Source organism: Alosa alosa, chromosome 6, assembly GCF_017589495.1.
Source record: "Alosa alosa isolate M-15738 ecotype Scorff River chromosome 6, AALO_Geno_1.1, whole genome shotgun sequence".
Lineage (NCBI taxonomy): Eukaryota > Metazoa > Chordata > Actinopteri > Clupeiformes > Clupeidae > Alosa > Alosa alosa.
The window spans coordinates 24,218,122-24,244,803 of record NC_063194.1 but is presented as its reverse complement, the minus strand read 5'-3'; the positions used below and the strand labels follow the sequence as shown (position 1 = coordinate 24,244,803).

Here is a 26,682-nt window from a genome sequence, read left to right as displayed (position 1 = left end):
GTTAGCAGTGTTCCCCATACATTGACTTATTTGTGGCGGCCCACCACAATATCAACATTGACCACCACACAATGAGTTTCCTGGTTGTACTAAATTGTGCTTAAATCTGGTTAGAATCATAACCACACTTCGCTAATTTTAAAAACTGTTGCATTCAAATTAATTCTGCAAACCTTCCACCACAAATACAATTCAATTATTTGGGAAACACTGGTTAGTGAAGCTGAGCACCTCAATATGTTTGATGACCGGACAGGACATGTTACATAGGCTACATGCTGCAATGTAGGCAGAGTATGTAAAGACCATGGTCAAACATGTTGAAAGGCAGCTTTCAAACCAAGAAAGAGGAAGGATGAGGATCAGGATTAAGTTTTATTTTTTTGATCACTTTTTTGGGTGGTTGCATGGTTCTCAAGATTGTAAGCAGATGTGACTTGTGGCCAAGAAGATAGTGGGTTATGGTACTATTTTCACACTGTGTGTCGGGTATAAACATCAGTGGCTGATGGTTTTAAAAGTAGCGGAGGAAGGTGTGCGGTGGTGGAGGTGGATATTGGGTGGGTGGAGGGTTGTTGATTTGATAGAGATAAACAAAGACATACTCCTTACAGAGAGTGAGCGTGTTAAGACCACATTTATGGGATTTGGAGCGGCTGTTAATGGGGACCCTCTATGTCATACTTGTCAATTGTGGTAGAGGTCACTCTCAGGATTTGTAATGATTTCAGTGATCTTGCATTTTGAAATCAATTGGTTACATGTTGTTTTAATAAGTGATTTAGTTAAATGTACCGGTATGTAGATTTAATTACTTTCATTTCTTTCACTTGAAAGTTTAGGCAGGATGGTCATCCCGCTCCTCTATGGACGAGCTTCCTCTGATATATATATATATATATATATATATATATATATATATATATATATATATATATATATATATACACACACACATTCCAAAAAATACGATGAAATATGCTACAGTTATTCTATGTTGTCCATCCCTAAGGTAGATAATTTCTTTGTAATCTTCCAACAAGAATCTAGTATCCTTTCACTGTCCATTTAAAGTTGGGAAGACTTCAGTTTTTTAATTTGTGAAGGGTAAGATGGGCCAACTTCGGGATGGGATGATATGATGACCACAGTGTAACTTTGCTCTGCTGTATGAAAAAGGGGTTTGATAAGCTTTCTTCATAAATATAATTTGATATAGACAATGTGTGTGTAATGTGTTGGAGGTTGACGGATATGGGTTTTTCTATAGCCGATGCCAATATTTATAAATCAGGGTCGGCCGATATATGCTATATATTTTTTTTAGCTGATATTTGCCTGTTTTCTCCCCTCTATTTGCAGGATAAAATGTAACACTAATAAGTTAAGTTGATACATATTGTGTATCTTAACAAAAACATTTATTGAACATTTATGATCTTTCTTCAATTAGGGCTGGCACGGTAACCGCAATACCGCAGTCACTTGACGCCTAAAGCGGTATACCGCGAAATCGCGGTCATTTCCCCTCTCAAATTAGAAGGGGCATTGTCAGCATCAACTCTAGGAAAGTGTAGGCTAATAATACTTTTTAACAGTGTTTTTGTGCGTGCGTGCGTGACAACTACTTCTCCCCACACACAGACAGATCAGCCTACTATACTCCGATATCAGCTGATGCCACTCAATTTAAAAAATGCCAAAAATTGGCTGATCAATCGGGCAACCTATAATGTGTTGTGTAAAAAGAGATGTTCAGTTTTCTTGTGAGCTTCTCAGATCAGGGGCCGTATTCACAAAGGATTTTAAGGCTAAAAGTAGCTCCTAACTGGCGAATTTTGGAGAAACTCCTAAAAATAATGGGCGTGTCACTCGTTACTTTAGGACTTCTAATTCTTTTGACTAAGAGTAATTCACAAAGCATTTTAGCCCTAAAAGTAGCACCTAAGTCTGGGACCGCTTAGAAGTCGACAGGACTCCTAACTCACTAAGACCTATTCAGAAACGATCCTAAGCAGCAGTTTGTAGCATTTCACATCACAATGTTTTAAAATGCACATGCAGCTACAGGAGCTTTCAATCGCGAGGGAATAATTGTGCATTGTAACTAAGGCGTGCAATAACGCCACCTACAACAACCAAAACCATTCATTGTCAATATGTAGGCTAAACTGAATATAACGTTTCATTGTAGGCCTAAATCAAATTAAATTGTTTCTCCTCTTTGCAAATGTGTCAATACAGATTCATTTAAGAAATCTTGCAAAGATACTGAATCTATCCGTAGTGTATTAAAGTAAGTCTGAGAGGCTTTGTAAATAACAGAAAACTCCTATGTAACATTTTTTGTGCGATTTAGGAGCACTCCTAGTGGTAAGTTAAAATGCTCCGTGAATATGGCCCCAGATCATCGTTTTTGAAGGATTTGCTTTTTGAAGGGTGTATTAGAGGCTGCAGTGGTCATGTATGACATAACTGTAACTTTGTTCTAATTACAGAATTCTTGCCTCAGAAGTGACATGAACAGTGGTGGTAATTCTTGTTCTAGCTGGTGTCACAGGGGTTTTTGTAGCATTTGTGTTAATGTTCCTAGGTTCCTCCTCTGTTATGACTTTTTGGTCTTGAAAGTCTAAAATTGTCCTTTATAGATTTTCAGACCTGGAAAAGTATGAACATCTTTAGTGAAAATCGTGGGAAAAGTCTACCAGTTCTGTTCACATAGTAAAACGTACAGAACGTTGACTGTGGAAACTGTATCAAACGTCAAAATTCCAACAAAAAATCTCCTCAAAAGTTCAACAAGCAGTCTTAAAGGGTCTAGGCCTATGCATAGAATTCTGTAGGATTCAAGTTGTCTTGCACTCTTCCGTTGTCTTGCATTGTATTCAATACAAAGTAGTTACTTTGGTTAGAAAGTGTTGCAACAGGGATGGTTTAGAGCTTGCTTGTTGGTATGTTAACTTTTTCGGGTATCTTGAATGAAAAAATAAAAATAAAATAAATAAATAATCTATTTGGGAAATGGATTGGAATTTGTATTTGTGAAAATGCCAGTACCCTGTTATTGAGAGCATTCTGCTGAGGAATCATTAACCTTGTCATTATGACCTCAGCCGAGGCTAAAATTTCTTGTAGGCTCTTTGTGCAATGAAGTCTTTTGGTGGGAATTTGTCGCCCCTTGAAATTGCCATGTGTTTTTATATCCACACGTGGTGTGTTTGCTCTTCATTGGACTGTGCACTGAACTGTGTGAGCTTTATGAGGGTTTAACAAGTCTGTGTTTAATCATTTGTCTGGTGGTCACAACCCCTGAAGGGGTGGGAGGGAATCCTTGGAATAAATTCCATTTTCTCTGGCAACAGGTGGACATGCATCTGTGTGGGTTATCTCAACAGTGATGCACACTCTTTATTCTTCGTTTTGCTTTTCAGCTTGAGAGGACAAAGACATTTTCATTTTTTTTATGAGCACTGCCACTATCCTGCTGTTGTTCCATGACCATGTAACAACTAGCTTCTGCCTCAAGCCCTGTAAGCAGTACACAAACCTGTTCTCAGATTAATCAATAGATTGAAGTATAGGCCCTAGGCTAAGTGGCCAAGACACTGAGACAGAAACTTTAAAAAGGGTTAAGGGCTGAACCAACCAGTAGATGGCATTTTAATGGTCTATAATTAATACCAGCATTAATGTGTCATCACAGTATAGCCCAGGGGTCGAACTCCACTTTTTGCAGTGGCTGATGTGTATTTGATATGTTAGATCAATTCTGCATTAGGTAAATGTTGTGCTATAAAGGCCTGTTCCGAATTGTTTATACATCTGTATCGATATTGGCCCAGAATTTCACAATCATTGCATCCCTAGTTTGAGCTATTGCAATTTACTGGTTGATTCATATGCAAATTGGCTAAATGTACTCTGGATCTAAATGAATGGACTCTAATTCTAAGGACATCACCAAGTTGTGACTAAATGGATAAGCTCAAAGAAAGACGGCACACTTGCACAGAACTTGCATCTTAAGATTTTTTTTGATGGTTTATTGGGTTTAGCCTGGAAAAAAACACTCATTCACGAAGTGGGATTCGTTTACAGCACTTGCATCGCAACGGGCACTAACTTTGAAATCATTGGTCCAGCCTTACCAATCACATACAGAGATTCCTAATGTTACTTCCTACTTCGCCTACACTTGAACTGACTAAACTGACAATACAGCATCAGCAGTCAGGAAACAATGTATGTGGGTCAACCTTTTGCTGTAAATTAATTTCTGCAAGATACATTTTCCAACTGCTTTTTTTGATGTTTGCAGTAGGGGTGTCATGATTCTCCAAATCTTTGATTTAATTCACAAAGTCACGATTCGATTAGATTTTCAATGTTTTCTTAATATTACTATTAATGCATTTCTTATGTTATTTACATTTTTTGGCCTTTTCCTATTCTCTTTCGGGGGCTTTTATTTTGAAACCGCTCCAACTGCGAGGTTGTAAACGGAACAAATATTAAACATAGACGTGAACATAGTGAAATGAAACAACACGATGATAATTTGTTTCAGCACACTCCGAAGATACCTAACATTAGTGTTCATGGAATATGCATTTTATGCCTTGAAGTAGGCTAATTTTGGACTGAAACTAGATCATCTTTTCTTTTGCTAAGTAAGTTAGTGTTAATTGACGTGAAAGAACAACAAAATACTTCCACACCGGTGATTTCAGAGTTGATGCTGCAGTTTAACAAGTGTGTGTGTGTGTGTTTTTGTGTCTTGGCATACATGCTGGATATGACATTGAGGGTGTGGCTACATCGTCGATTCTACCTTTGAGTTTGAAGTTCGAGATTGAGATGTAATTTCGATTGATTTCGACTTCGTGACACCCCTAGTTTGCAGGTGTTGCTGCTACCGTTTATCACAATAAGTTTCGATTTCATCTTCCCCTCTTCGCTTTTTTTCCTGACCTTTTTTCTTGTTTTGGGGGAAACTGTTATGAACTATGGTGTTCCAGACTAGATATTCCTGAAAGATCTAGGTGGATGGGGCCAGGCTATATTGGGTTAGCTCCTAGGACTAATGGAGAGGACCTCAGTTGTTAATCCCATAGTTTAAGTGCTAGGAATTGCTTCAGCCTGTTTGAAGATGGATAAGAGCAGAGGCATGAAGGAATATGAACTTGAATATGAAACTTTGAAAGCCAAGCTTTTAAAGTAACCAGTAGCCATCCACATTATGGTTGGTGAAATGCATTGTGTTACCACTGAGAAATGTAAAAATTCAGTTGAAAGACATCTGGCAGGCATTTTGGTATGAATAGCTCTGGCAAATGGCCTCTTATGTTCCCTTCATGCTTAGACAGGGGATTGTTTATTTTTTTCTTCAATTTGACCAGGAGTAGTCATTATGTGAGCAATATCACCTGAACCTTATATTTCTAAGAAAGCTAAGGTTTAGATTAAGGTTAACTAAGGTTAGATTAAAATTGGATGAAAACTTTTACATTGTTGACTTGTATGGAGTGGAATGTATCTTCTAACTAATGCTTGGGTTGGCTCCTCCATTTGTTGAGTAGTAGAATTCTTAAAAGTTCATTGACCTCTTCCCCTTGTATTGCTCCCCTTGCTTGTGGTCCTTAATGTGTTTTTATGTGCCGTCATATAGTCTTTGGATTAAGCAGTGTGATGGTGTGACCTTCAGGCAAATAAATAAAGCCTGAAACCCTTTGGTTTGGGGCTTTAGTACTTGACTGTACTACCTGCCACATCTCTTTTTAATTTATTTATTTTTTTGACCTTGATGAAATAATCTTGCCTCAAGTTATTATCAGTCACGTTTAACTTGTCCTTTTTCTCTCCTCCCTCCAGACGTTCCGCTCGTTCCCGGACGCGCTCACCTCCATACTCCTCCCGCCGCTCCTCCTCCCGCTCTCGCAGTAAGAAGCGCTCGTCAGCTGCAGCCAGCGGCACCCACAGTAGCCGGCCGACCAGCCGCTCCCCTTCCTCCTCGCGCCTGCCGATCGCCTCCAGCCTGGGGGCCGAGCTCAGCCGCCGCAAGAAGGAGCGACAGGCGGCCTCGCTTGCCGCCTCCCGTGGCTCGTCCCCCACCCGCCGGACCGCAACGCCCACAACACCCTCCTCCCGTCCCCGAGACCAGGAAATGGAGACGTTGGACAGGACGCCCAACCCAGTGGACAGGGCTATGTCCCAGCCTGCTGAGCCGCTGCCCCCTCCCCCTCCGGACGCTCCAGCTGATGTGTCTCTCGGGAAGGAGAATGCGGCTCCTCTCCCCCCTCTGCCCTCTCCTCCGCCACCTCTCCCACTCACCTCTCCCCCGCCACTTCCTCTCACCTCACCCCCTCCTCTCCCGCCATCCCCAGCCACTTCCTCTATCACTGCTCTGGCAAAGTCCCGCCCCAGATCACCAGCCAATCAGAGCCACACGCGCAGCCCCGCCCACAAAGCTCTGCCAATGAAAACCTCTACATTGCCGCCACTCCCGCTGCCTCCAATGCTCCTGGGAGAGATCAGGGACAGGTAAGTGTATGGTTATGGTTATGATATCAGTGTTTCCCACAGAATTGGATTCAATTTGTGGCGGTAGCTGGGGGGGGGGTGGTGGTATTAAGATCGTATAGGTCTAATTGAGTGCCCGTCACTTTATGACGTTTGAGGGAACCCCTGCAATTGTAACACAGTTGCTGATGTGTGGATGCAATTCATAACGTTTTCTACATAGTTAAAATAAAGGTTCGTACTTTTGAATTTTGGAAAACACTTTTCCATTTACATCGGGATTTTGCAAACATTCAGTGTCAGAGTCAATAAAATGAGCCCTTCAACGAAATTGACAAGCAGCTTAGAAGTAGGCTAAGCATACTAAATTCGACATCCAAACAGTATTTTAACGTTCGCTTTGAGATACTGCTTGATTTCATAACTTAAACTTAGTTTAGTCTCTTCAATGTAGCCTACTATGCTGTGATAAGACCTTAGAGTTCACTTCAATGCAGCAGTTTTGAACAAATTTGCGCAGCATGGTCACGAGGCTAAGCGGATTTAGTAGCAATTTAGCCAGACGTCTTCTATGCAATGCTTCTATGTGGCAACAACAATCCTTCAACAATTGTGAATATTTTGTTAAATGCACTTGCAGAGGAGGGGCAGCGGGCTACGAGAGAGAGCGGGGCGGGGCAAGGAAAGGCTGCGTGCGTAAAAAGCGCAGCTCAATGGCAATGCAAGGATTTGACCTTATATTTAATTTAAATTAAATTAAACATAGAATATTCATCTGTGGCGGCAGATTTTTATTTCGTGGCGCCCCGCCACAGATTAGTCAATGTATGGTAAACACTAGATATGCTCAGCTAATACAGAAGGTGTAATATCAAAAGGTGCAATGCACCCTAAAATCATTTCCTGATATGCAGTCATTAGTAAATGAATGCTTATAGTACTTTAAAATAACTGCTTCGAACTCATTTTGATGCAACACTGGCTTAGAATAAGGTGAGTGAAGTCTCTGACATTGCCGATACATTGCCCAGAATGCTTATTGTTGCGCTGTACAAGGTTGTGGTCGTGAGTAGGCGCAAGACGTTTTTGAGCAGTTTTGAGCAGAAACCTAGATACCTCATTGTCTGTCAAGTTCTATTGGGTGGAATATGTTAACACGGCCGCCGAATTGGAGTAGTCAACATGTGTAAACAAACGTGTACAAAGTCTACTTTCCCTCATCACAGCTCTCTAACTAGCCAGTCTTAACACCATATTGATGTTTAACGTTCACTATTATTAACTGCCACCTACTTGTGAACTGATCAAACAATCCCCTGTTGTCTGTTCTGGAAGGATCTTTTGTTTGAACTCCATAGGCAGCACAGGTTTGAGGCATTACTCATTGACTTAGTTCATTGACTTGTTATCCCACTATCTGACAGATTCTAACTGTAACGCTACTGTATCAAAATCTCGAGCTGAACTTGACTTCTTCGGTCTCTAGGTTTCTATATCTATGTTTGTTACCCTCTTAGGCAGGGATCACACTGACCAGCGGCAAGCGGCAGGTTTCTTGTTGTCTATGGTTTGGCAGCGGAACGGTTGCAGCGCTAGCGTAACGCTAGTGTAACGTTACGCTTACCACTACCACTTCATTAATTCCAGTGTGATCCCCACCTTTGTGCTTTATTGGTATCTAGTGTCTAGAAAACTGAATTTGATAAACGAGCAGTTTGCTTGGCAAAACATATGCAAACATGAGGAAAGTTGTTATTTAGCTCAAGTTATCCTCCCGTTTTAATTACAACATTTATACTACATATACTTTAGGTAAGTAGGCTAAATCCTAATATTATTGGCAAGCTACTATATCAGTTTGTTCAGTAATGTCAAAGATCCTTGATTACTAACAAGATAGAGCAACGCAATTCGTTTCTATGGGAGATAAACGGGACAGTTCCGGTCTGCATAAGTGGGTGTGTCACCTTACGTCACAAAATAAACTTTTTCTCTTATCAAGCAATAAGTGCAGATAAACATAATTGTGTGTACATGAATGATACCATGAATGATGCCAATGAATCACTCTTTCGGACATGGAATGAATAATTGAATTAGTCCGTGAACAAACTAGCTGGCTAGGGACTTTGGTCTAACTTAATATACTGTTGCAAGTTCACTTGAGTTAAAGTCCACTTTAACTAACGTCAGTAATGTTATTCAGCTAGTTGTAATATCAAAGAAATGACACTTCTCTGTTTAAAATGTTACCTTAGCTGGCAGGCTAGCTAGCTTACTAGCAACCGGACAGTAACTGGCAGCTGCATGGTCTGATATAAAGTACATTTTTTTTCCAAATCCGAACACTAACAAATTACACCATCAGGCTTGAAATGATCAGAATCATGTCTGGATTATGACAAATGTTTCCAAAAAACCCTCAGCAACTCCAGGAACACACAATGGCCAGTTTATTGGTGAAATTCCACAAGTCTCCCATTAACATTAGTGCAGCGAGGGCTTACTCTTGTCTGCATAAAGCCCCCCCCCCTGCAATAATCGAATGTGGAAGTTGTTGAATGTTTGCGCCTCTTGGTCCGCTTCAACCCTCTCTGGTAATGTTGTACACTGAGACTTTAATAGGATTCTTTTATGAAAATGTAAAAGTGTAATTTCCTTTTGGGTTGCTTATCTCTAAATGTTTGGGCAGTTATCTTGAAATGGGTCCAAACCAGTAATTTTACCCACTGAAACAAGACATACCAACAGAATGTGGTCACAATAAAACGTAATGTAAATTGCGTTGAGCAAGTTAACAAAGTCGTTGCAGAGAAGTGCAAATACAATTTTGTACCTCTCGCTCTCGTTTCATGGCACGTGGCGGAGAGGATGTTCTTGACTAGTAACTGTAGGCCTGTTTTGATATCACGTCTTCTATTTAAATGAATTATTATTGTGGCAGCGGTGAATGGCCAGAGTGAGGATCCTGCTGGGTATTATGAGTCACCAGACCCACTGAAGTGAAGCCATTCACTTCTGTTGCTAGGAGTGGGTGGTATCGGGGGCTGCCTGTGGTTTACTCAGGAGTTCAGCTGGTGTTTGGTCTCATTTGTTTACCTGGGTTTAACAATGACTAAGCGGTGATCACAGAAAATGAGTTGCAGTGAACAGTAAGCAGTCTTCAACTGTTTGTTTTAACAATTAGAAGAACGCCTCAAGGATGACTGAGAACTGTCTGACCGGTTACTGTGTGCAGGGGAGCGAAAGTCAACCTACCTGATACTGTATGAACTTCCTCCATAGTTACAAAGACACCACTGCTTAGGCTATATGTTTACCATTGAAAGACAGAAGTGAAAATTGACTTTCATGCATTACATTTTGTTCTCTCAAACACAACCTCACAACCACAACCTGAGTCTTGAAAGCACTCCTATGTCCTGACTGCTTTCTTCCATTGATTTCCATATATTTGATGCAGTGCATCTTGAGGTGGATTATAGTGTTACAAGAGGAGAGTGCGGTCCGAAGCATAAGGTGTTTTCGCACTGGAGAGACTTCCTAGAACTTTTTTTATGCATTCGCACTGCATGGAACTCTGGATGATTTATAGTTCCTCTGACCGCAATTCCTTTGGGGTATGGTCTTTTCCCTGCACATAGGAACCATGACTGACGTACTTGCATGTTGATTGGTCAAGCACAACTTTACCAAGCAGAAGTGCCATTTTTAAACTTGGTACAACCTTTTGATCTGAAAACACACAGAGAATAGGCGTGTTTTGAAATGACATCAAAACGATTATTTCTTTACAGTCTGTTGCCATTCTGAGGTCATTTTTGGAACGTTTTAAATATAGCACCTTTAACACATCACACTGAAGTTGTGTCATGTCATAGAGGTGCTATGTGTGAGATTTTTAGTTGTTGAGACGGTCCTTAACGGCTGTCCCCGTGTCGTGTGTGCTGCAGCCCAAAGAAGAGCACGCCTCCGCAGCGTTCGTCGCGTCGGGAGAAGGAGCGGGAGACGCGGACGCGCTCCCTGCTCAGCGACCTGCCCCTGCCCCCTCCGCAGTCAGGAGGAGACTCCTCCCCTCCACCGTCGCCTCCGCAGCAAGTCCTCCCTCCTGTGCAGCCAACCTACAAGAAGAGACCAAAGTAAGTGGCCTGTCTTGTCTGTTGCATTGAGGTCTCTGATATATGACCCGGAGCAGGGACCTAAACGTATACATTGCAAACCATACTCTTAATTTGACATTTTTATTGGAGGAATAGCTAGTAGGGCTGCACATTTAACACAATTGCAATATGAACAGTTAATCATACACAGTTAATCTTGTCACATTTATGATTTGTATATTCATGTCTTCCTCCTTGTGTGACAGACAGTGAGGCTCACCAATCAGGAGTGCTGTGTTTCTCATGCACTCGGCATGCTCACTAATCAGAAATGGCACAACTTGGACGTTTGGAATATTGAACTGAATCTTGACATTGACATTATCTGTCAGCAAATTTGCAATTAGATATTTTCCCTAAATTGCGCAGCCCTAATAGCTAACCTAGGTAAACCCAGACAAATCTGTGAAAGCATTTGAATTTGCTCTACAGATCCGTCAGGCAATTCTTCAATTCACAGCCATTTCCAAAACCACTGAAAGCACAGGAACGATCACAACCGCTTATCTGGCATGGGGCGGGCTTTATACAATGACAGACAAGGGAGTACAGTTAGGAGCGCGGTTGAACGCAACCAGTGGCTTCACTTATGGCATCAGTATAAACAACATACTTGTATCATTTTTGGAATTGAGTGAACAACTGGATTTGCAACCTTTGTTTGCAAAAGATGTGGTTGCTGTACTTCTGCAAAGAGTCATTAATTTACCAATTTGAGTATAAATGCCAACACACACGGTAAGTGATGCGATGGCAATTTATGGCAGGCGACTGGCTGAATTAAATAGAATCTATTGAAGTAAATAAAGCAATGCACACAGCGTTGCAACGCTCGGGGGGCCAAGTTCTCTAGGGCAAGGCCCCATCTTATACATTTTAGTTTCATCGTAGTAATACAAATCACATGGGTCCTTCTTACTTGAACATACAAAGGTCTTTTCCAGAACTTCTCTTACATGCAGAAATGCAACAATACATGGATACTTCTTGGACATAGCGTGTGGTCCTCACACCAAGTCATGTAGCTACTCCAGGTAAATAAGATAATAGGTCAATACAATACATATACATTCTTCAGCATTTTCTTGTCATGGTATGCTCTCTCACAGGATATTCCTAATATTACTGCCTCAGGCAGAATACCCCTAACTCGTGACAAACGGCGTCGCATGACCCTTAACCCTTAAAGGAGTACCGTCACACCGGTGTGACGGGAATGTTGGGAAATTAACATTCTAAAGAATATCTGGGTTCATTGAATTCAACATAGAATTTTAGAACCTTCAATTGTTGCGGAACTTAGAATGTTCAAAAACCTACACCTTTAAGGGTTAAAGTCGTGACCTGGAGAGAGCAAATGACCAGACAAAGCAAAGTTGATGCATAGAATCGAATATAACGAAAAGCATACACATAATATATGAAAATGTAATGTTAATCATCTCTATGAAATACATGTAGATTAGTACTCACTTCTAATACATATAAACTTATTAGTAATCACTTCTATTGCATAAGATTTTGTTAGTGATCCACAATTTCTATCACGGCTCTAATCGACCTTTCTATTTTTGAAAGCAATTTTGATACGTCATAGAATTGCGTCATAATTCAGTGTCTTCACTGAATCGATGGGTGGCCACCTGTTCATGAGTTGGCGGTGGCAATCGATCACATCGCAAGTAGTGTGTGTAATAAAGCTATTCGACCTAACACAAGAATTCCACCATTCCGTTTGACTGTCGCATCGCCATGTTTGTTGGCCTTAATTTCACTGCTGGTTTTGCTCCTTGGAAATCAGAAGTGAACTAGGCATTCCCAGACCAACCTTTTTTAGAATCGATCTGGTGTTAGCCAGACTAAGGAAAAGTGGCACAGCAGTGCTATAATTGTGCCTTAGCTGATTTTATATATTCGTTGTGTTTCATTATGGTAGCCTGGTTAAAACCAGACTCATTCACTTTGGGAAAAGAGTTTGGTGACTCATGATTTCAGATATGTTTCCAACACTAACGGGCGTAGACTTTGCATTAACTTTGAAATCATTGGTCCCGCCTAACCAATCACATTGGTTAGAGATTCCTAACAGAGATTCCTTCTTTCTTCGTCTAAACTTTACAAACTGTCAATAAACAGCATTAGCAGTCAAGAAACAATGTATGTAGGCCTATGTGTGCTGTAAATAAATGTACACATTCTTCCGACTGCAATTTTTAATTTACCACAGCCACTTTTTTTTTTTTTTTTTTGATTTCAAAACTATATGGTCATCCCCTCTCGGCCAGTCTTCTGTGGACCGATGGAAACGCTAATGAATTATGGTGTTCCAGACTATTATCTCCCTGAAAGGAGATCTAGGAGGGTGTGGCCAGCTTATCATTGTGGGCTAGGAGGGCGTGGCTAGGCTGTCATTATGGGCTTCAATCATTGACTTTCACTTTTGGTGGTACTGTGTATCAGAGTTGCTTGTTGCTGTTCATCATAAATGTCTGTTTTGTCTGGTGAGTGAGTTTGATGTCAGTGAAAAGGAGTATAATCTACACAGCAGTCGGTGAACTTTTGTAACATTAGACTCACTTGCTGTTGGTAAAAATTGCCTTTACCAGTTTAGGAAGACTGCCAAACATCTTTCCCATGTCTAACTGCTACAGCATCCATTATTTGTGTGTATTGCATCATCTTTGCATGCCCAATGTGTGTGTTTGCTTGTATTTCAGTAACTTGAGGGCAGCCGTGGCCTACTGGTTAGCACTTCGGACTTGTAACCGGAGGGTTGCCGGTTCGAACCCCGACCAGTAGGAACGGCTGAAGTGCTCTTGAGCAAGGCACCTAACCCCTCACTGCTCCCCGAGCGCCGCTGTTGTAGCAGGCAGCTCACTGCGTCGGGATTAGTGTGTGCTTCACCTCACTGTGTGTTCACTGTGTGCTGAGTGTGTTTCACTAATTCACGGATTGGGATAAATGCACTAGACTAAATTTCCCTCACGGGATCAAAAGAGTAGGAGCAGGATGTAATTGTTTTCTGATAGTGATTAGGGGCCTAACATGATGACCTTAGCATCCCATGGCTGCATCTAAACCACACCACCACAACTAGAGGTTGACCGATTGATGGGTCGGTCCCTTAATCGGGATAATTTTAAATAATTGGCATCGGCCGATTGCCTGGGCATATTAAGCCGAATAACAGCCAGGCGCATCTGCGGACAGCCCGTTGTTGTGCAACACGCAGCAGCAGCTCCTTGGTCAGACACACAGAGCTTCTGTTCTTAGTAATGATGGCCAAGAATACTTGACGTTCAAAAGTGTGATTATACTTTACAAGAGTTGATGCTGACAATGCTTGTCATACGTGCAAAAAATTGTTTGTGTGTGAGCCAGGAAACGCAAGCAGTTTGTTGTGACATCTAGCTTAAAGGTTGTTAAATGTGTCCTACAAAAGCCTCTGACGTTTCCGCTAGTGTCCCTCAGCATAGCAGCGATGAGCAGCAGGCTGTGTAAGGAGTAAATATAGTTATTTTTTTTGCGATCACCTAAACTATGGCCATTTGGCTTATAACCGTGTCTGTCAACAAACATAAACATAAAACATGTTTGAGGACAGTTTGAGCCCTGTACTATTACTATGAACCATAATGCAACCTAGTACAAACATTTGCCCAAATTCCATGATTCCATGATGGGTGTTTTTTTTTTGTTTATGTATGAGATTGCAATGTGCATATTTGAATCAAAAACGGTGCTGTCCATCAACATAAACAGCATAAAGTTAAAACGTAATTTAAAGTCCCAGACGTTTAAAGGGGCGTCGATCAGTCAAGACAGGCCTACACCACAACCGAGAGTGATGAATGTGAAATGTTTGAATAGCCTACAAAACACTGCATTTAGAAGACAACTGTGTGTATAACCACACAAATCTAGTTAATGGTGAATTTGGCATATAGCATGCACAGTTAAAGCATTTTAACAGCCTTAAAAAACAAACTTGGTCAGTCAACTGTTGGTGTTCTCATTGTCATGGTTTAAAAGGAAGGAACATAGGCCAGAACAAATGTCCCTTCTACTGCAACATACAAGTTTAAACCATGTTAAATTCTAATGAATCTAGCTAGTGACAAGAAGTATTGGGGGAAAAGAACAAACTCTGTGTAGCCTACCTCATTCAACAGTCAACTGCCCTGATTTCTAAAGATCAGCATTTACATGGCCTATAGGAAAGCCCAAATCGGTCCACTTCAAGGGTTATTTAGGGATTACTTTGTCTGCTTTTCTAATTGGGCCCAATACACCTCACCTCTCGCTGGAACACGTAACCACTGGATCCAAAGATTGTTGCCAAGTCATCTTTATCTTTATCTTTAAACATTTAAATTCCTCCATCAAGCTAATATTGGAACAACTTTTCCCATACAGGGATACACTACTGAACAACAAGTGAGAAAAAATACATTAACCCAATTGGAAAATGTTGTATGAAAGATCATCAAGACCATTTAGTAATGTTATAATTATAGGCTGTGGTCATAAATCATGAACAGTAATGATCTTGATATGTTAGCCTGGAAACCAGACTCTCTGACTTCGCAGAGAGTCTGGCCTAGATCCATAGGCTTTCGTTTATTTCCGGGTGGGAGGGCACAGTTTGAGGTTTAAAATCATTGGAGTTCCTTTGAACCGCTTTGAACCAATAACTAACAACCAGCTTTCACATACAGAGAAGTTTCTCTGCAGCACTTCCATAACAAGCACGGGTGCATCTTATCAGCAAACAATCACACGCTTCATCTGGCGCAACTCGCCAAAATGCATCATATAGTGTTTTGTGAATGTACCCAAGTCAAACTTTTATATAAATGCATAAGTACGCCCAAAGCACCACTTTTAAGCTTGTATGCTGTCGCTTTCGGGTGAAATGACCTTTGAATGGGATTCCTATAGGGCTACTACTTTTGATACAATCGCCAAAATAACGCTTTTTCAATACTATGAAGGCTCGACACAACATGAAACTTTGATCGGATCATCAGTGTCTACGAACTTCGAGCATTGAGAACATTGTTGGTGTTCACAGAGTTTACTAAAGAGAGGTTTTGAACAACTCGCTTGTTTTTTTTTTGCTCGCTGCCATCTTGCAAGGAGTGAGTTGTCCAAAATCTTTCTTTTAGTAAACTATGTGTACACGAAAAAATGTTCTTAATGCTCGAGTTCATATGTAGAGACACTGATGATGCTTCGATCAAAGTTTCAATTTATGTCGAGCCTTCTTAGTGTTTGAAAAGTAGTGATTTTGACCCACCATGTAGCCACTAAACTACAGTTTGACTCTGGGTACGCCGTGAGCCTATTTCAAGTGACAAAATCTATGACTAAAGTTTAGCTGACGATATAACATCCTACTCCACTGTGACTTTGTTCATGACACTCCTGTTAATAGGCTAAACTATTATTTACATTTGCTCAAAGATTTCATAAGTATAAGTCCTTTTCGCCCCCCTACGCTGATGTATTCCAAAGCGATCTGCCTGGGCACGTAATCGCCTCAGGGGCGCCCTCTGTTCGCTGGTTGGTCGGCTGCCCAACTGCCGGAAACGAGCTGCGGAATCAACCTATTCCAGACGGAGTACTGTAGGGAAAAGAAATCGACCGGAAGTACGTAGACAGGCCAAGACCAGGCTATTAATATGTAGCCTAATAGCAATTGATTTAAAAAATAATGTGTCTAAATGAGATACTAGTTTGACAGAGATACTAGTTTGCTTCATGGCCATTTAGGCTATTTTATTTGAGACTATTTCCTTGGGAAATTAACCCAAGAGTCCTAGTATGAGTTGGATGGGATGATGGCTGCAAAGATGGGTCCTTACATGGGAGGTTGTTACTAAAAATTCTCTACTTCTATGGAAATGATCATTATCGTTATTGTAGTCGTATACTTAGTTAGAGTACACTGAAATTATCTTAATTTGGAGTTGTTGTATACTGTATCTTAATCTGTGTGATCCCAATTTTAGAGTTTATGAAATCCTCCATTTTCAAGAGTAGTGAAAGGGTCTACCATGCATGCACCAGTGGAATATTACTGTAGTAGAAACCAGAGCCAAGATTTTGGAGGATTCACTCTTGTAGTCAAGTTGAGGGTTCTGACTAATATGATGAGGCTGATTTTGACACAGATTGCACAGATTGCAGAATGCAAAGACCCACAAACCAGAGTCAGACTCACAAACAGGATATCCTGTCACTCCAGTTTCCCCCCACTCAGCAAGATAGAAATGGCAAGTCCAAGCTGTGCAACTTATGGTGTAGTATCTGCTAATGTTTGCTGCCTACTCTGTTTACACTTTTCATGGTTCATTTTAAATGTTCATGTTTCTACAGTTGTGTCAGGGCCTGAATAGAAAAGGAAACCAACACCAAACCAAATAATTTATTTTCTTCTTTTTACATGAATACAAATGACTACAAAGGTCCTGTCCGCCATTAAATCCATGCTCAGGTATTGATTGATTGATTGATTGATTGATTGATTGATTGATTGATTGATTGATTTGGTCTGTGCAGGTTCTGCTGTCCGCGGTATGGTGAGCGAATGCAAACCCAGAGTGACTGGGGCAAGCGCTGCGTGGACAAATTTGACATCATTGGCATCATTGGAGAAGGCACCTATGGCCAGGTGTACAAAGCCAAGGACAAGGACACAGGTGTGTGTTTGTGTGAATTTGTGTGTGTGTGTGTGTGTGTGTGCAAGTGCAAACTGCAGTGGTTTCTACTTGTTGGAAGATTATGTTTTCGTTAACATAACAAGTGACCGACCTAAAGAGCAATGTTTATGTGAAAATGTAACGAAAAGTTCCATTGTCTGTTGCCATAACGTGTGATGACGTTTGCATAGTCATCACATGTATGTTCAGGAATGTATTTGTGGGTGCACCCCTGTGTGTACTACTGATTGATGCTTGATTGTGGGTGCGTGTATGTGTCCACACAGGCGAGCTTGTGGCCCTGAAGAAGGTGCGTCTGGACAATGAGAAGGAGGGCTTCCCGATCACGGCCATCCGGGAGATCAAGATCCTCCGGCAGCTCAACCACCGCAGTGTGGTCAATATGAAGGAGATCGTCACTGACAAGCAGGACGCCCTGGATTTCAAAAAGGACAAAGGTCAGCCAGTGCTCGGATTCCATGCTGAGCTGCCCCCCTCCCATTTCTTTCTTTCCCCCAACTAGTACTGTTGTGTCCCTGGTCAGGAACATGAAACAAATATTTTAGAAGGCAAAAATACAACAATGACCTATTTGTGTGTATGTGTTCAGGTGCCTTTTACCTGGTGTTTGAGTACATGGACCATGACCTGATGGGGCTGCTGGAGTCAGGCCTGGTGACCTTCTCCCACGAGCACATCCGCAGCTTCATGAGGCAGCTCATGGAGGGCCTGGACTACTGCCACAAAAAGAACTTCCTGCACAGGGACATCAAGTGCTCTAACATACTACTCAACAACAGGTACTACCCTGAAATGGGTTCATTTTAAGTCAACGCTCACTGCTGTAATGTAAACTCAAACTGCAGGCTGTAATTCTTAAACGGAACACATGGGGGTGCCGCTGATCCAACTTTCAGGATGTGTGAAGCATTCTGCTGTACTAATGCATTATTAAATCATGCATGTGCCATTTGTGGTCTTGCGGTAAGGGGCAGTGCCTTTCAAAAGACAGACACACACAGCCTTCAGCAGAGCAATACTAGGACTCTGCAGTCCTTTCTTTAAATCTTGAATGCCTTCAAAGCTGTCGCTTTATTGTTGGACCAATGCAGCCAGTTACTTGCATCTCTGGCTACCAGAGGTTTGACATGTCACCAAGTGCAAATGCATGTCAGTTGAGAATGGACTTTTAAGTGCTACCCCTGACACCATTGTTTCTGATTTCTTCCCTCAGTGGTCAGATAAAGTTGGCCGATTTCGGTTTGGCCCGGCTGTATAACTCTGAAGAGAGGTAAGTTCCCTCAGCTGTGAAGCTGTACCTTACCAAAGACTGTGGGTCGTACTCTCCCCATATCAACTGTGTGATTTCAGTGATTAGTAACGTTTTGTCTTAACCTGGGGTATCCAGTCCCACAGGTGAAACGTATTGTATGCAGTGACAAACCTGTGTAAGTTAAACCAGAGGACGTGGCAAACCTCTTAATCAAAGAGCCTTATGGCTTCATTCTCTTGCCCAAACAAAGCTAGTCAGCTGCTCTTTTAAGAGGTTTACCATTTGGTCTTGAGTTAACTTAACTAGGTTTATCACTAAACCACCTACTTTGATAATTGATTGAGGCACTTTATTTGACCTCTCCCCCTCTCCTCACCCAACCCCACCCAGTCGCCCCTACACCAATAAGGTGATCACACTGTGGTACCGCCCGCCCGAGCTGCTACTGGGGGAAGAGCGATACTCCCCTGCCATCGACGTGTGGAGCTGCGGGTAAGTACACATAGCACAGCAAACCACATGAGACAGGTTATCACTCTGCTGAGTTAATGTCACACGACGCATCAGAGTGTTTTCTACAAAAATGCCTTTAAACTCTTTTGTCTGTATATGGCTTTTTAGCCCTGTACAACTGTGATGCGTGCTGTGTATGAGGATACAAATAAAATAAAAAAAACACCTATGGTCTTGGAATTTGAATAATCAGTGATTATGAAGAGTAACCACAAACTTTTTTCTATATATATATATATATTTAGGTGTATCCTGGGAGAGCTGTTCACAAAAAAGCCCATTTTCCAGGCCAATCAGGAACTGCTGCAGCTCGAGCTCATTAGGTATGCAGCACACCATTGGTTAAATCTCACCAACATGCTTCTTGATTGGTCTGTGGTTGATCCATTAGCAGCTAATGCAGTGTCTGCTAAATCTACCGCTGGAAATGCTAGACCGCTGCTAACCTCTTGTCGTCTCTGGCAGTCGGCTGTGTGGTAGTCCCTGTCCTGCTGTCTGGCCAGACGTCATCAAGCTGCCCTACTTCAACACCATGAAGCCCAAGAAGCAGTATCGCCGACGGCTACGAGAGGAGTTTGCCTTGTATGTACAGCTTGCTGATGTCTGCTACACACACACACACACCTCTTTCATCTTGTCACAAATGGTTTGGTTTGCAGCATGTCAGATCGAGTGCGGTGGCTGAGTTCAGGGGTGGGGTTGTGCCGTCTACACTGCAAATGTTAGCCGGCGGTTTCAAAAAATCCCTCTTCGGAACCCGGTTACAAAAACTACCGGTTACAGGCTCCTAAAATGGCGGCGTCGTGTACACGCAAGGCCTAACTGATAACATAAATTCACCGGTTTAAAAAAAAAAGTGTCGTGTAGATGGGCCCTAAGAGTATATTGAGCAGTTTCTCATCACCATTTTGGTCCTCGTGTTGAACAAATCAAACCTGTTTCCTGTGTGGCCGTGACTATCTCCTCGTTGTCTCAACTCATTCTCCCCATCACTTCCTACTTCTCCCTCCCTCTAGTTTACCGACTCATGCTCTAGACCTGCTGGACAGAATGTTGACCCTTGACCCCTCGCGACGTTGCACAGCGGAGCAGGCGCTCAACAGCCAATTCCTGTGTGACGTGGAGCCCAGCAAGATGTCGCCTCCTGAGTAAGTCTACTGTTCATACACAAACACACACACACACACACACACACACACAGAAAGAAGCTTTTCTTATTGAAATTTGATATCTGTTGTGTGGTGCATCTAATCCCTAAGTGTCAGCTAAAACATAATGGTCCACCACTGTTACAAACTGTTTACCTGGTACCAAAACCTAAAACTGCTGCTGTATTAAATACAACTCAAGTAGTTAAATGAGTGCCGGGTGGCTGCGTTCAAGACAACTTAATGCCTACAGAATTGCTCATGGCATCTTTATTGTCCTCCTGTTGTGTCTGTCTTGTGTCCGTCTTTCTCTAGTCTCCCTCACTGGCAGGACTGCCACGAGCTGTGGAGTAAGAAGCGACGCAGGCAGCGCCAGAGTGGGCTGTCTGAGGATGTGCCTGTTCCCAAAGTGCCCCGCAAGGACCCTGTCGCACCCACCAGCGGAGAGAACAGCCGGCCGCCGCCCAGCCCCCCACCCCCTCCGCCGTCAGCACGCCCAGCCCCGGCAAACATCTCAGCCAATGAGCTGGCAGGTTAGACATGAGATGGCCGTGAACATCAGCCTATTGCTTTTTTGTTATTGGTTGAGTTGAAATGTATTATCTCAACAGGGTTGGGTTCCAAACCAAGTGCTTTTAATGGTACTTAGAATTACGACTACCACGCACTGATTCACATTGAATCGACCAAGACATTTACAGACAAAAGTGAAATGTTTCCATAAACTTGCTTTGCTATCTAACATGCTTTTCTAAAAAATACTTTTTGCTGTTCTTGGTTGATATGACAACTGACAACTGGCATTTCTCTCTCAGGCAAGTTGTGTAGTTGTGTGTTAAAGGCACACTATGCAGGTTTTTTAGCTTAATTTGCAAGTTTTTTTGCTTCATTTACCAGCTTCAGAGTCACTGGAATGGTTATATGACTTTTTTCGGGTTGAATGGTGGCCGTCTCGCTTCCCCCTAGCGCCTGTGAGCGGAAAAACCACCCTTGCAACTGTGGGCTGGGCCGGTGGGCCGACGCCCTCAGTGTCAGGAAGTATAACGAGTGTAACGAATTGCTTTACTGCATTCAAATACACATACACGCCAGGCACGGCTAGAAAAAGGTAGCGATGGAGTTTCTCAGCCATTCGTCATGACAGAGCAAGTGAAAAATAAGCAAAAACTGGGGAGAAAAAAACAGTAAGGAAATTGCCAATACTGCATAGTTTACCTTTATACATAACATGTGTGCGTATTATGTTTGTGCAGAGAGAAGCATATATGCAGACAAGTTGGCTTCTTTCACATGATCAGCTAATCATTGCCTAGTTGTCTTATACAGGTGCCTGTCGGAGCTTAAGTTCTTTGAGGGTAGAGGAAAGCACAGTGTGCTTTAGCAGTGGTGCGTTATTATGCCATGACCTTTATTGTGAACCCACATTTCAGTAACCCCTGGTGTAAATAAAGCCAGAACACATTCTGTTAATCAGTGTGTTTGTATGTGCAGCCAGTCCCTCTATTGCAAAATACAACATTTTGTTCAACTGAACTTCGTAGCTTGGGTATGCTTTTGTCCCTCCCACTGTAATAGGGGTAGTAATTATTTCAAAGCTGGGTTGGTAATAGAAGCCGAGTGTTGTGAGTATCTAAAAGCGGAATGTGAATTTGAACTCTTTCTCCATCCCTCTGTCTTTCTGACTGTTCAGGTTTGAATCAGACGGAGCTGGCTGTGCTGCTCAACTTGCTCCAGGGCCAGACGGACAGTCTCCCTCAGATGGCCCAGCTGCTCAACTCCTCCACCAACCCCTCCACCCCCACCCGTCCTCCCCCCAGTAGCACCTCTTCCATCGCCTCCTCGGCCGAGCCCCATGCGCCCCTTCCCCCCCAGCCCCCCCCTCCTGAGCCCGACCCCACCCAGCAGCTAGAGCTCCTGAGCCAGACGCTGTCCTCCATCCTGCAGCACTCGCAGTCGTCGTCCTCCTCCTCCCAGCCGCCCGCGCCGCCCGAGGAACCGTCCGCACACCCGCACCGGCAGCCTCCCGAGCCGCCGCCCCAACCGGGCACCGAGTCGGCCGCCGGCACGCTCAGCCAGGAGGACCAGGCGAGCTTGTTCGCCCTGCTGCTGGGCCAGTTCATCAAGCAGCCGCCGGCAGGGGGCCCAGGCGCCGCGGAGCCGGGCGCTGACGAGAGCAACGGTATCCAGCCCGACGAGGTGGCGACGCGCGGGCCCCGCGGCGGGCCCGTTGTTGGCGGCGATCGGAAGGGCAAGTCTTGAGTTCGGTCTCTAGTTAAGGGGCAGGATGTCGGGACGAGGTTTGGTGGAAAAGGGAGGGGGCTAATTGGGGAAAATGGCTAACGCATCTTGAGAGGTTGTGTGTAGGTGATGCATAGCGCTGCAGTTCTGTCCAGTGTTTCTGCCTCCTGTGATTGTACATTTTTGTGAGGTTTTATTTTTTCTTTTGCTACCTGAGAAAACTATGAAATTACAAAAAAAAAAAAAAATGAAACTATTAAAAGTATGAAACCGAAGTTGAGAAATAAATGTATGCAATTGTCATTTGAAAAGGAAGAAATATATATCTAAAACCTATAGTAGATATCACAGTAAGGGGTCAAGGCAGAGAGGCTTGCATCACATTTAGGGCAACAGCCAGCTTCACACACACCCACCAGCTCACCTGCGTCTGTAGTCTTACTTTTATTTTACCTCCTTGCTGGACAAGCAGACAACCATGCAAGCTTGGAGCCACCACAAGATGGCTGACAAGGAGGTGGCTTCATTTTAGGGCCTGATCACATGACAGTGGGCAGAGTCAGCAGATCCGCCATCGATGTTAATACAGGCCACAGAGACCAGGTTATCCTGGCCCATTATAACCAAACCACAAAGAGAACATGGTTCTCTTTTCTTCTCACTCACAATTTCTCCCTGTGCATTCTGTTCATCCATCACCTGGCATTCTCAAACACAAGCACCTCTTCATACTTGAGCACTATTGCTGTCAGTTTTGTTGCAGCACTACACTAGCAGAGCCTTCCCTTGGAGGACCAACAGGGAATGTCGGGGTGCAAGCAAACAAGGCTGAACTTCCTCAAACCCTCCCCTCTTCCTCATGCTTATTTCTTTTATCGTTTTTAAGTTTCCCTCTTTTCTGTCACACCCATCTCACAGTAGGTTTCTTTCTCATTGTAAAGCAGGTTTGTTGGATTGCCAATCTATCCATAAAATATTGCTATAAAAAGTCTGTATGTCGGCCTTTATATGAAACACAAATCTAATAAATTATACATCAGAAATAAATGTTTTCAACCTTCGACTTCACCTGCACGAATTTCTTTGTGCTTTTGTTTATCCAGGTCACACATTCTTTTCGTTCCTTAAGTGCACATTGTGGGGTTTTCTGTCTCTTGTGTCTTTATGGTTATCTCCCTGTTTTTCGTTCATCAGTCGTTTTTCCTTCACTTCAACAACCATAGCATAACTGTAGTTGAAGAACAGCGTCTGAAGATTCTCATATCATACCAACACCTCCCGCAAGCTAGTTACTAGTTAACCTAACCAAACAATATATTAAAATGTAATGTAACTGTTGCTAGGGTTGTTACCTTTCCTCACCATCTCCAAAACAGATTTGCCTTATTTGCCAATTTTATGCAGATCACTTCCAGCGTACCTCGTCTAGTTCTAGCCTTTCCTAATGTCTCTTAATTCCCAATTCTTGTCTATTCTAGTAATTGTTTGATAGATGAGGAGAAATTACTTTAATAGATGATAATGTTGGCGGCCTTTTAATGTAAACGGTGGGTTTATAGCCCGCATAGCCTACCTAAACTACAAAAGCCGTCGTCTGAAAATTGCTCGTTTTTAAGCAAGATAGAAGTCCGAATCGACACGGTTTGTAGCACACGATATATATAGGCCTACTCCAAAACGACAGCTACCTTAGAATGTTACGTTTTGGTTAGAATTGAGTATTTCTTATGTCCATACTTTGTTCCATTTTGTAAGCTTAATATACTCAACAACTTGCTTGGTATTATATAATGAACTACATGTAAATGTAATCAAGTTACACGACAGTGCACATTCGTGACCACCTTGATAACATTGGCAGTTTGACGTGGTGCTGTGAATCGCATTTCAGACCACTGTAAATCGATTGATTAAATAGCGTTAAAACCCCTGTGTAGGGTTGCGTAGAGTCGGGTGTTTTGGGCTTGTCTCCTTATTAGCCTTAAGTATTTAAAACCGCTGACTTACAGGGTTCAATTCAGCTTGACCTGCTGGTAGACTAAAATAGACTTGTCCAGTCATAATAAGTTGACAGTTGAAACGAGTTAAAATATCCATGGAATGTTTAAATCCATTTGTCTGGGTGCGTGGGAGGAGGCGCTGAGTAGTGTAGCCTCATAATTTTAAAGACATTGTTGAAAAATAATTTGGTAGGCCTACGTTTTTTTAAAACAGGATGGGAGTGTTGGCAAATAAAAGTGCTGTCTCGTCCGACCGCTAAAAAAACCCGATCCTTTAGCGACCTCTGGTGGCATATTTGAGTACCTCATGTTGCGGCCTGGTCTTGTGTGGTCCCCAAAGACCAAGGTCACCCCCTAATTTTTGTTTATTATATCTGACATATGTAAATTTAGTGTGTGTACATCTCCATGTCTGCCCCAATAAACGTTTGATATTGCGCTGTCTGACTCTAATCTTCTGTCCCCTCCCACAGATGATGCACTGAGGAAAGTGAATGCTCCTGACCGGATGGACTCTGAGCGACGGCCCCCATCACCCCCCACCCCCCCCAGCATAGACTGACTGATAACATCAGTCCCACGATGGCCACGGCTCTGCTCCAGCTCATTTCCCAGCAGGACTCCCAGGGCAGGCCTCCTCCACAGGAGCCCCAGGCCAGCCAGGAGCCGTTCCCCCAGGGCACTGCCAACACAGTGCCTCAAAACTGGACCATACGCCCAGAGAATTCCCCCCTGACTAGATCAGCGCACCCCACCCAACCCCAATGCGACGCTAACTCCACTACCAATGTGACGGCTAACGCTACATCCAGCTCTGTGCAGTTCCCCAGGGACCAGGACTTCCGTTTCACCCAGATGGGTCCACCCTGAGCTGGAAGGCTGCTTAAAACACTGGGGCCTAGGACCACACGGAGATCAGCGATGATGGAGGAAAGCGGTTCTGAGGGTCTGTCAGAGCTTTTGCTGAGAAGGGAGGTCATTGCTGAACATTTATTCCACATTCTGGACATCATCTTGTCTTTCCTTATGCCTGCAGTACCCTCTCCACTAAGACATAATGATCAGCAGTTGTTGTTTTTCCAAATCTGGTGAAAGACAAGAATTGAAACGAGTGAACGTTTCTGTATGAATGTGCTTTTACGCACCATTTCAAAAAGATGCCACAACTTATGTGTGGCATAATGGCTCTATAAAGCGGGACTTAATTGTTTTGGGTAGTTTAAGGCGGGTCAAAAGTTGTGTGAGGGAATGGGGTAGTGGATGAAAATTTGTTTGCTTTTTAAAATTCCCTTTGAAGTATGAACCCTTTTGCTCTTGTGCCTCCTGTGTTACTATCGTAACTCTTAAGTGGCATCTGTCTGGCATTCAATGCTTTCGTTAGTGTGTGTTCTCTTGCACCGGCAGTGCTGTTTCAGAAATGCTCCGCTCAGTTGCATTGGAGTTCCTTTAAGTCACTGAGATTGTCCCAATTTTTTTTTTTTTTTTTTTTCAAGCTAACCCTATCCCTTTATCACAACTGGCACTCAATATATTGAAACTCAGATAATGGCTGACTGAGAGAATGTCCAATAGATTACCAATCACTCCATTCTCTGCACGCTCAGTCATTCCGCCCAGATTATCCAACAAATTGGCCCTCTATTCTTCCATTAAATCTGACTAAACCCAATTCTGCTTTCTCCAGCAAATTATGAAGAAAAACAGACTGAGTTAAATGTGGTTTCTATGATATTTTGTATTGTATTTTTTTTCTTTTCTGTTGATTAAAAGAAATCAATTGAAATCACATTGACCTAGATTGGACCTGATTCTTCTGTGATTTTGTGACCCATACTAACCAGCAGGTGGCACTGTATCACTGGCTAACACAATGAGTGAGGATTCTGTATCTATCTGGATAGCTTCACACATAAGTACCATAATGCCCACAACTTTGGAACACTGACATTAAGGTTAGGTGAAAGGAACTCGTCATAAGCACCATTTTGATTTTTTTTTTTTTTTTTTTTTAAGTGGTGCTCTCCAACTGACCCGTGCTGTCCTGTCAAGACACCTCTGTGCTTTGTTATGAACAAAGACAAGACAATTTGTGCTGTTTTTACTCAACTCAACACCAATATTACAGTT

The 26,682-nt window shown here is 42.7% G+C and overlaps 1 protein-coding gene across 4 annotated transcripts in view; it reads left to right on the top strand.

Moving 5' to 3' along the window:
* Positions 1–26,343, top strand: part of cdk12 (cyclin-dependent kinase 12) — a 30,726-nt gene extending 4,383 nt beyond the window's left edge. For 3 of the 4 annotated variants that reach the window (XM_048245088.1, XM_048245090.1, XM_048245089.1), the window contains exons 3-15: positions 5,872–6,540; positions 10,473–10,658; positions 17,244–17,383; positions 17,671–17,841; positions 17,994–18,183; positions 18,618–18,674; positions 19,047–19,148; positions 19,415–19,492; positions 19,635–19,751; positions 20,186–20,317; positions 20,633–20,850; positions 22,008–22,565; positions 25,029–26,343. In XM_048245088.1, the coding sequence (XP_048101045.1) occupies positions 5,872–6,540; positions 10,473–10,658; positions 17,244–17,383; positions 17,671–17,841; positions 17,994–18,183; positions 18,618–18,674; positions 19,047–19,148; positions 19,415–19,492; positions 19,635–19,751; positions 20,186–20,317; positions 20,633–20,850; positions 22,008–22,565; positions 25,029–25,117 (2,707 nt within the window). In that variant the 3' untranslated portion in view covers positions 25,118–26,343. The remainder of the gene's footprint in view (positions 1–5,871; positions 6,541–10,472; positions 10,659–17,243; positions 17,384–17,670; positions 17,842–17,993; positions 18,184–18,617; positions 18,675–19,046; positions 19,149–19,414; positions 19,493–19,634; positions 19,752–20,185; positions 20,318–20,632; positions 20,851–22,007; positions 22,566–25,028) is intronic. The other variant, XM_048245091.1, reaches the window with a different exon arrangement.
* Positions 26,344–26,682: the final 339 nt, after the last annotated feature.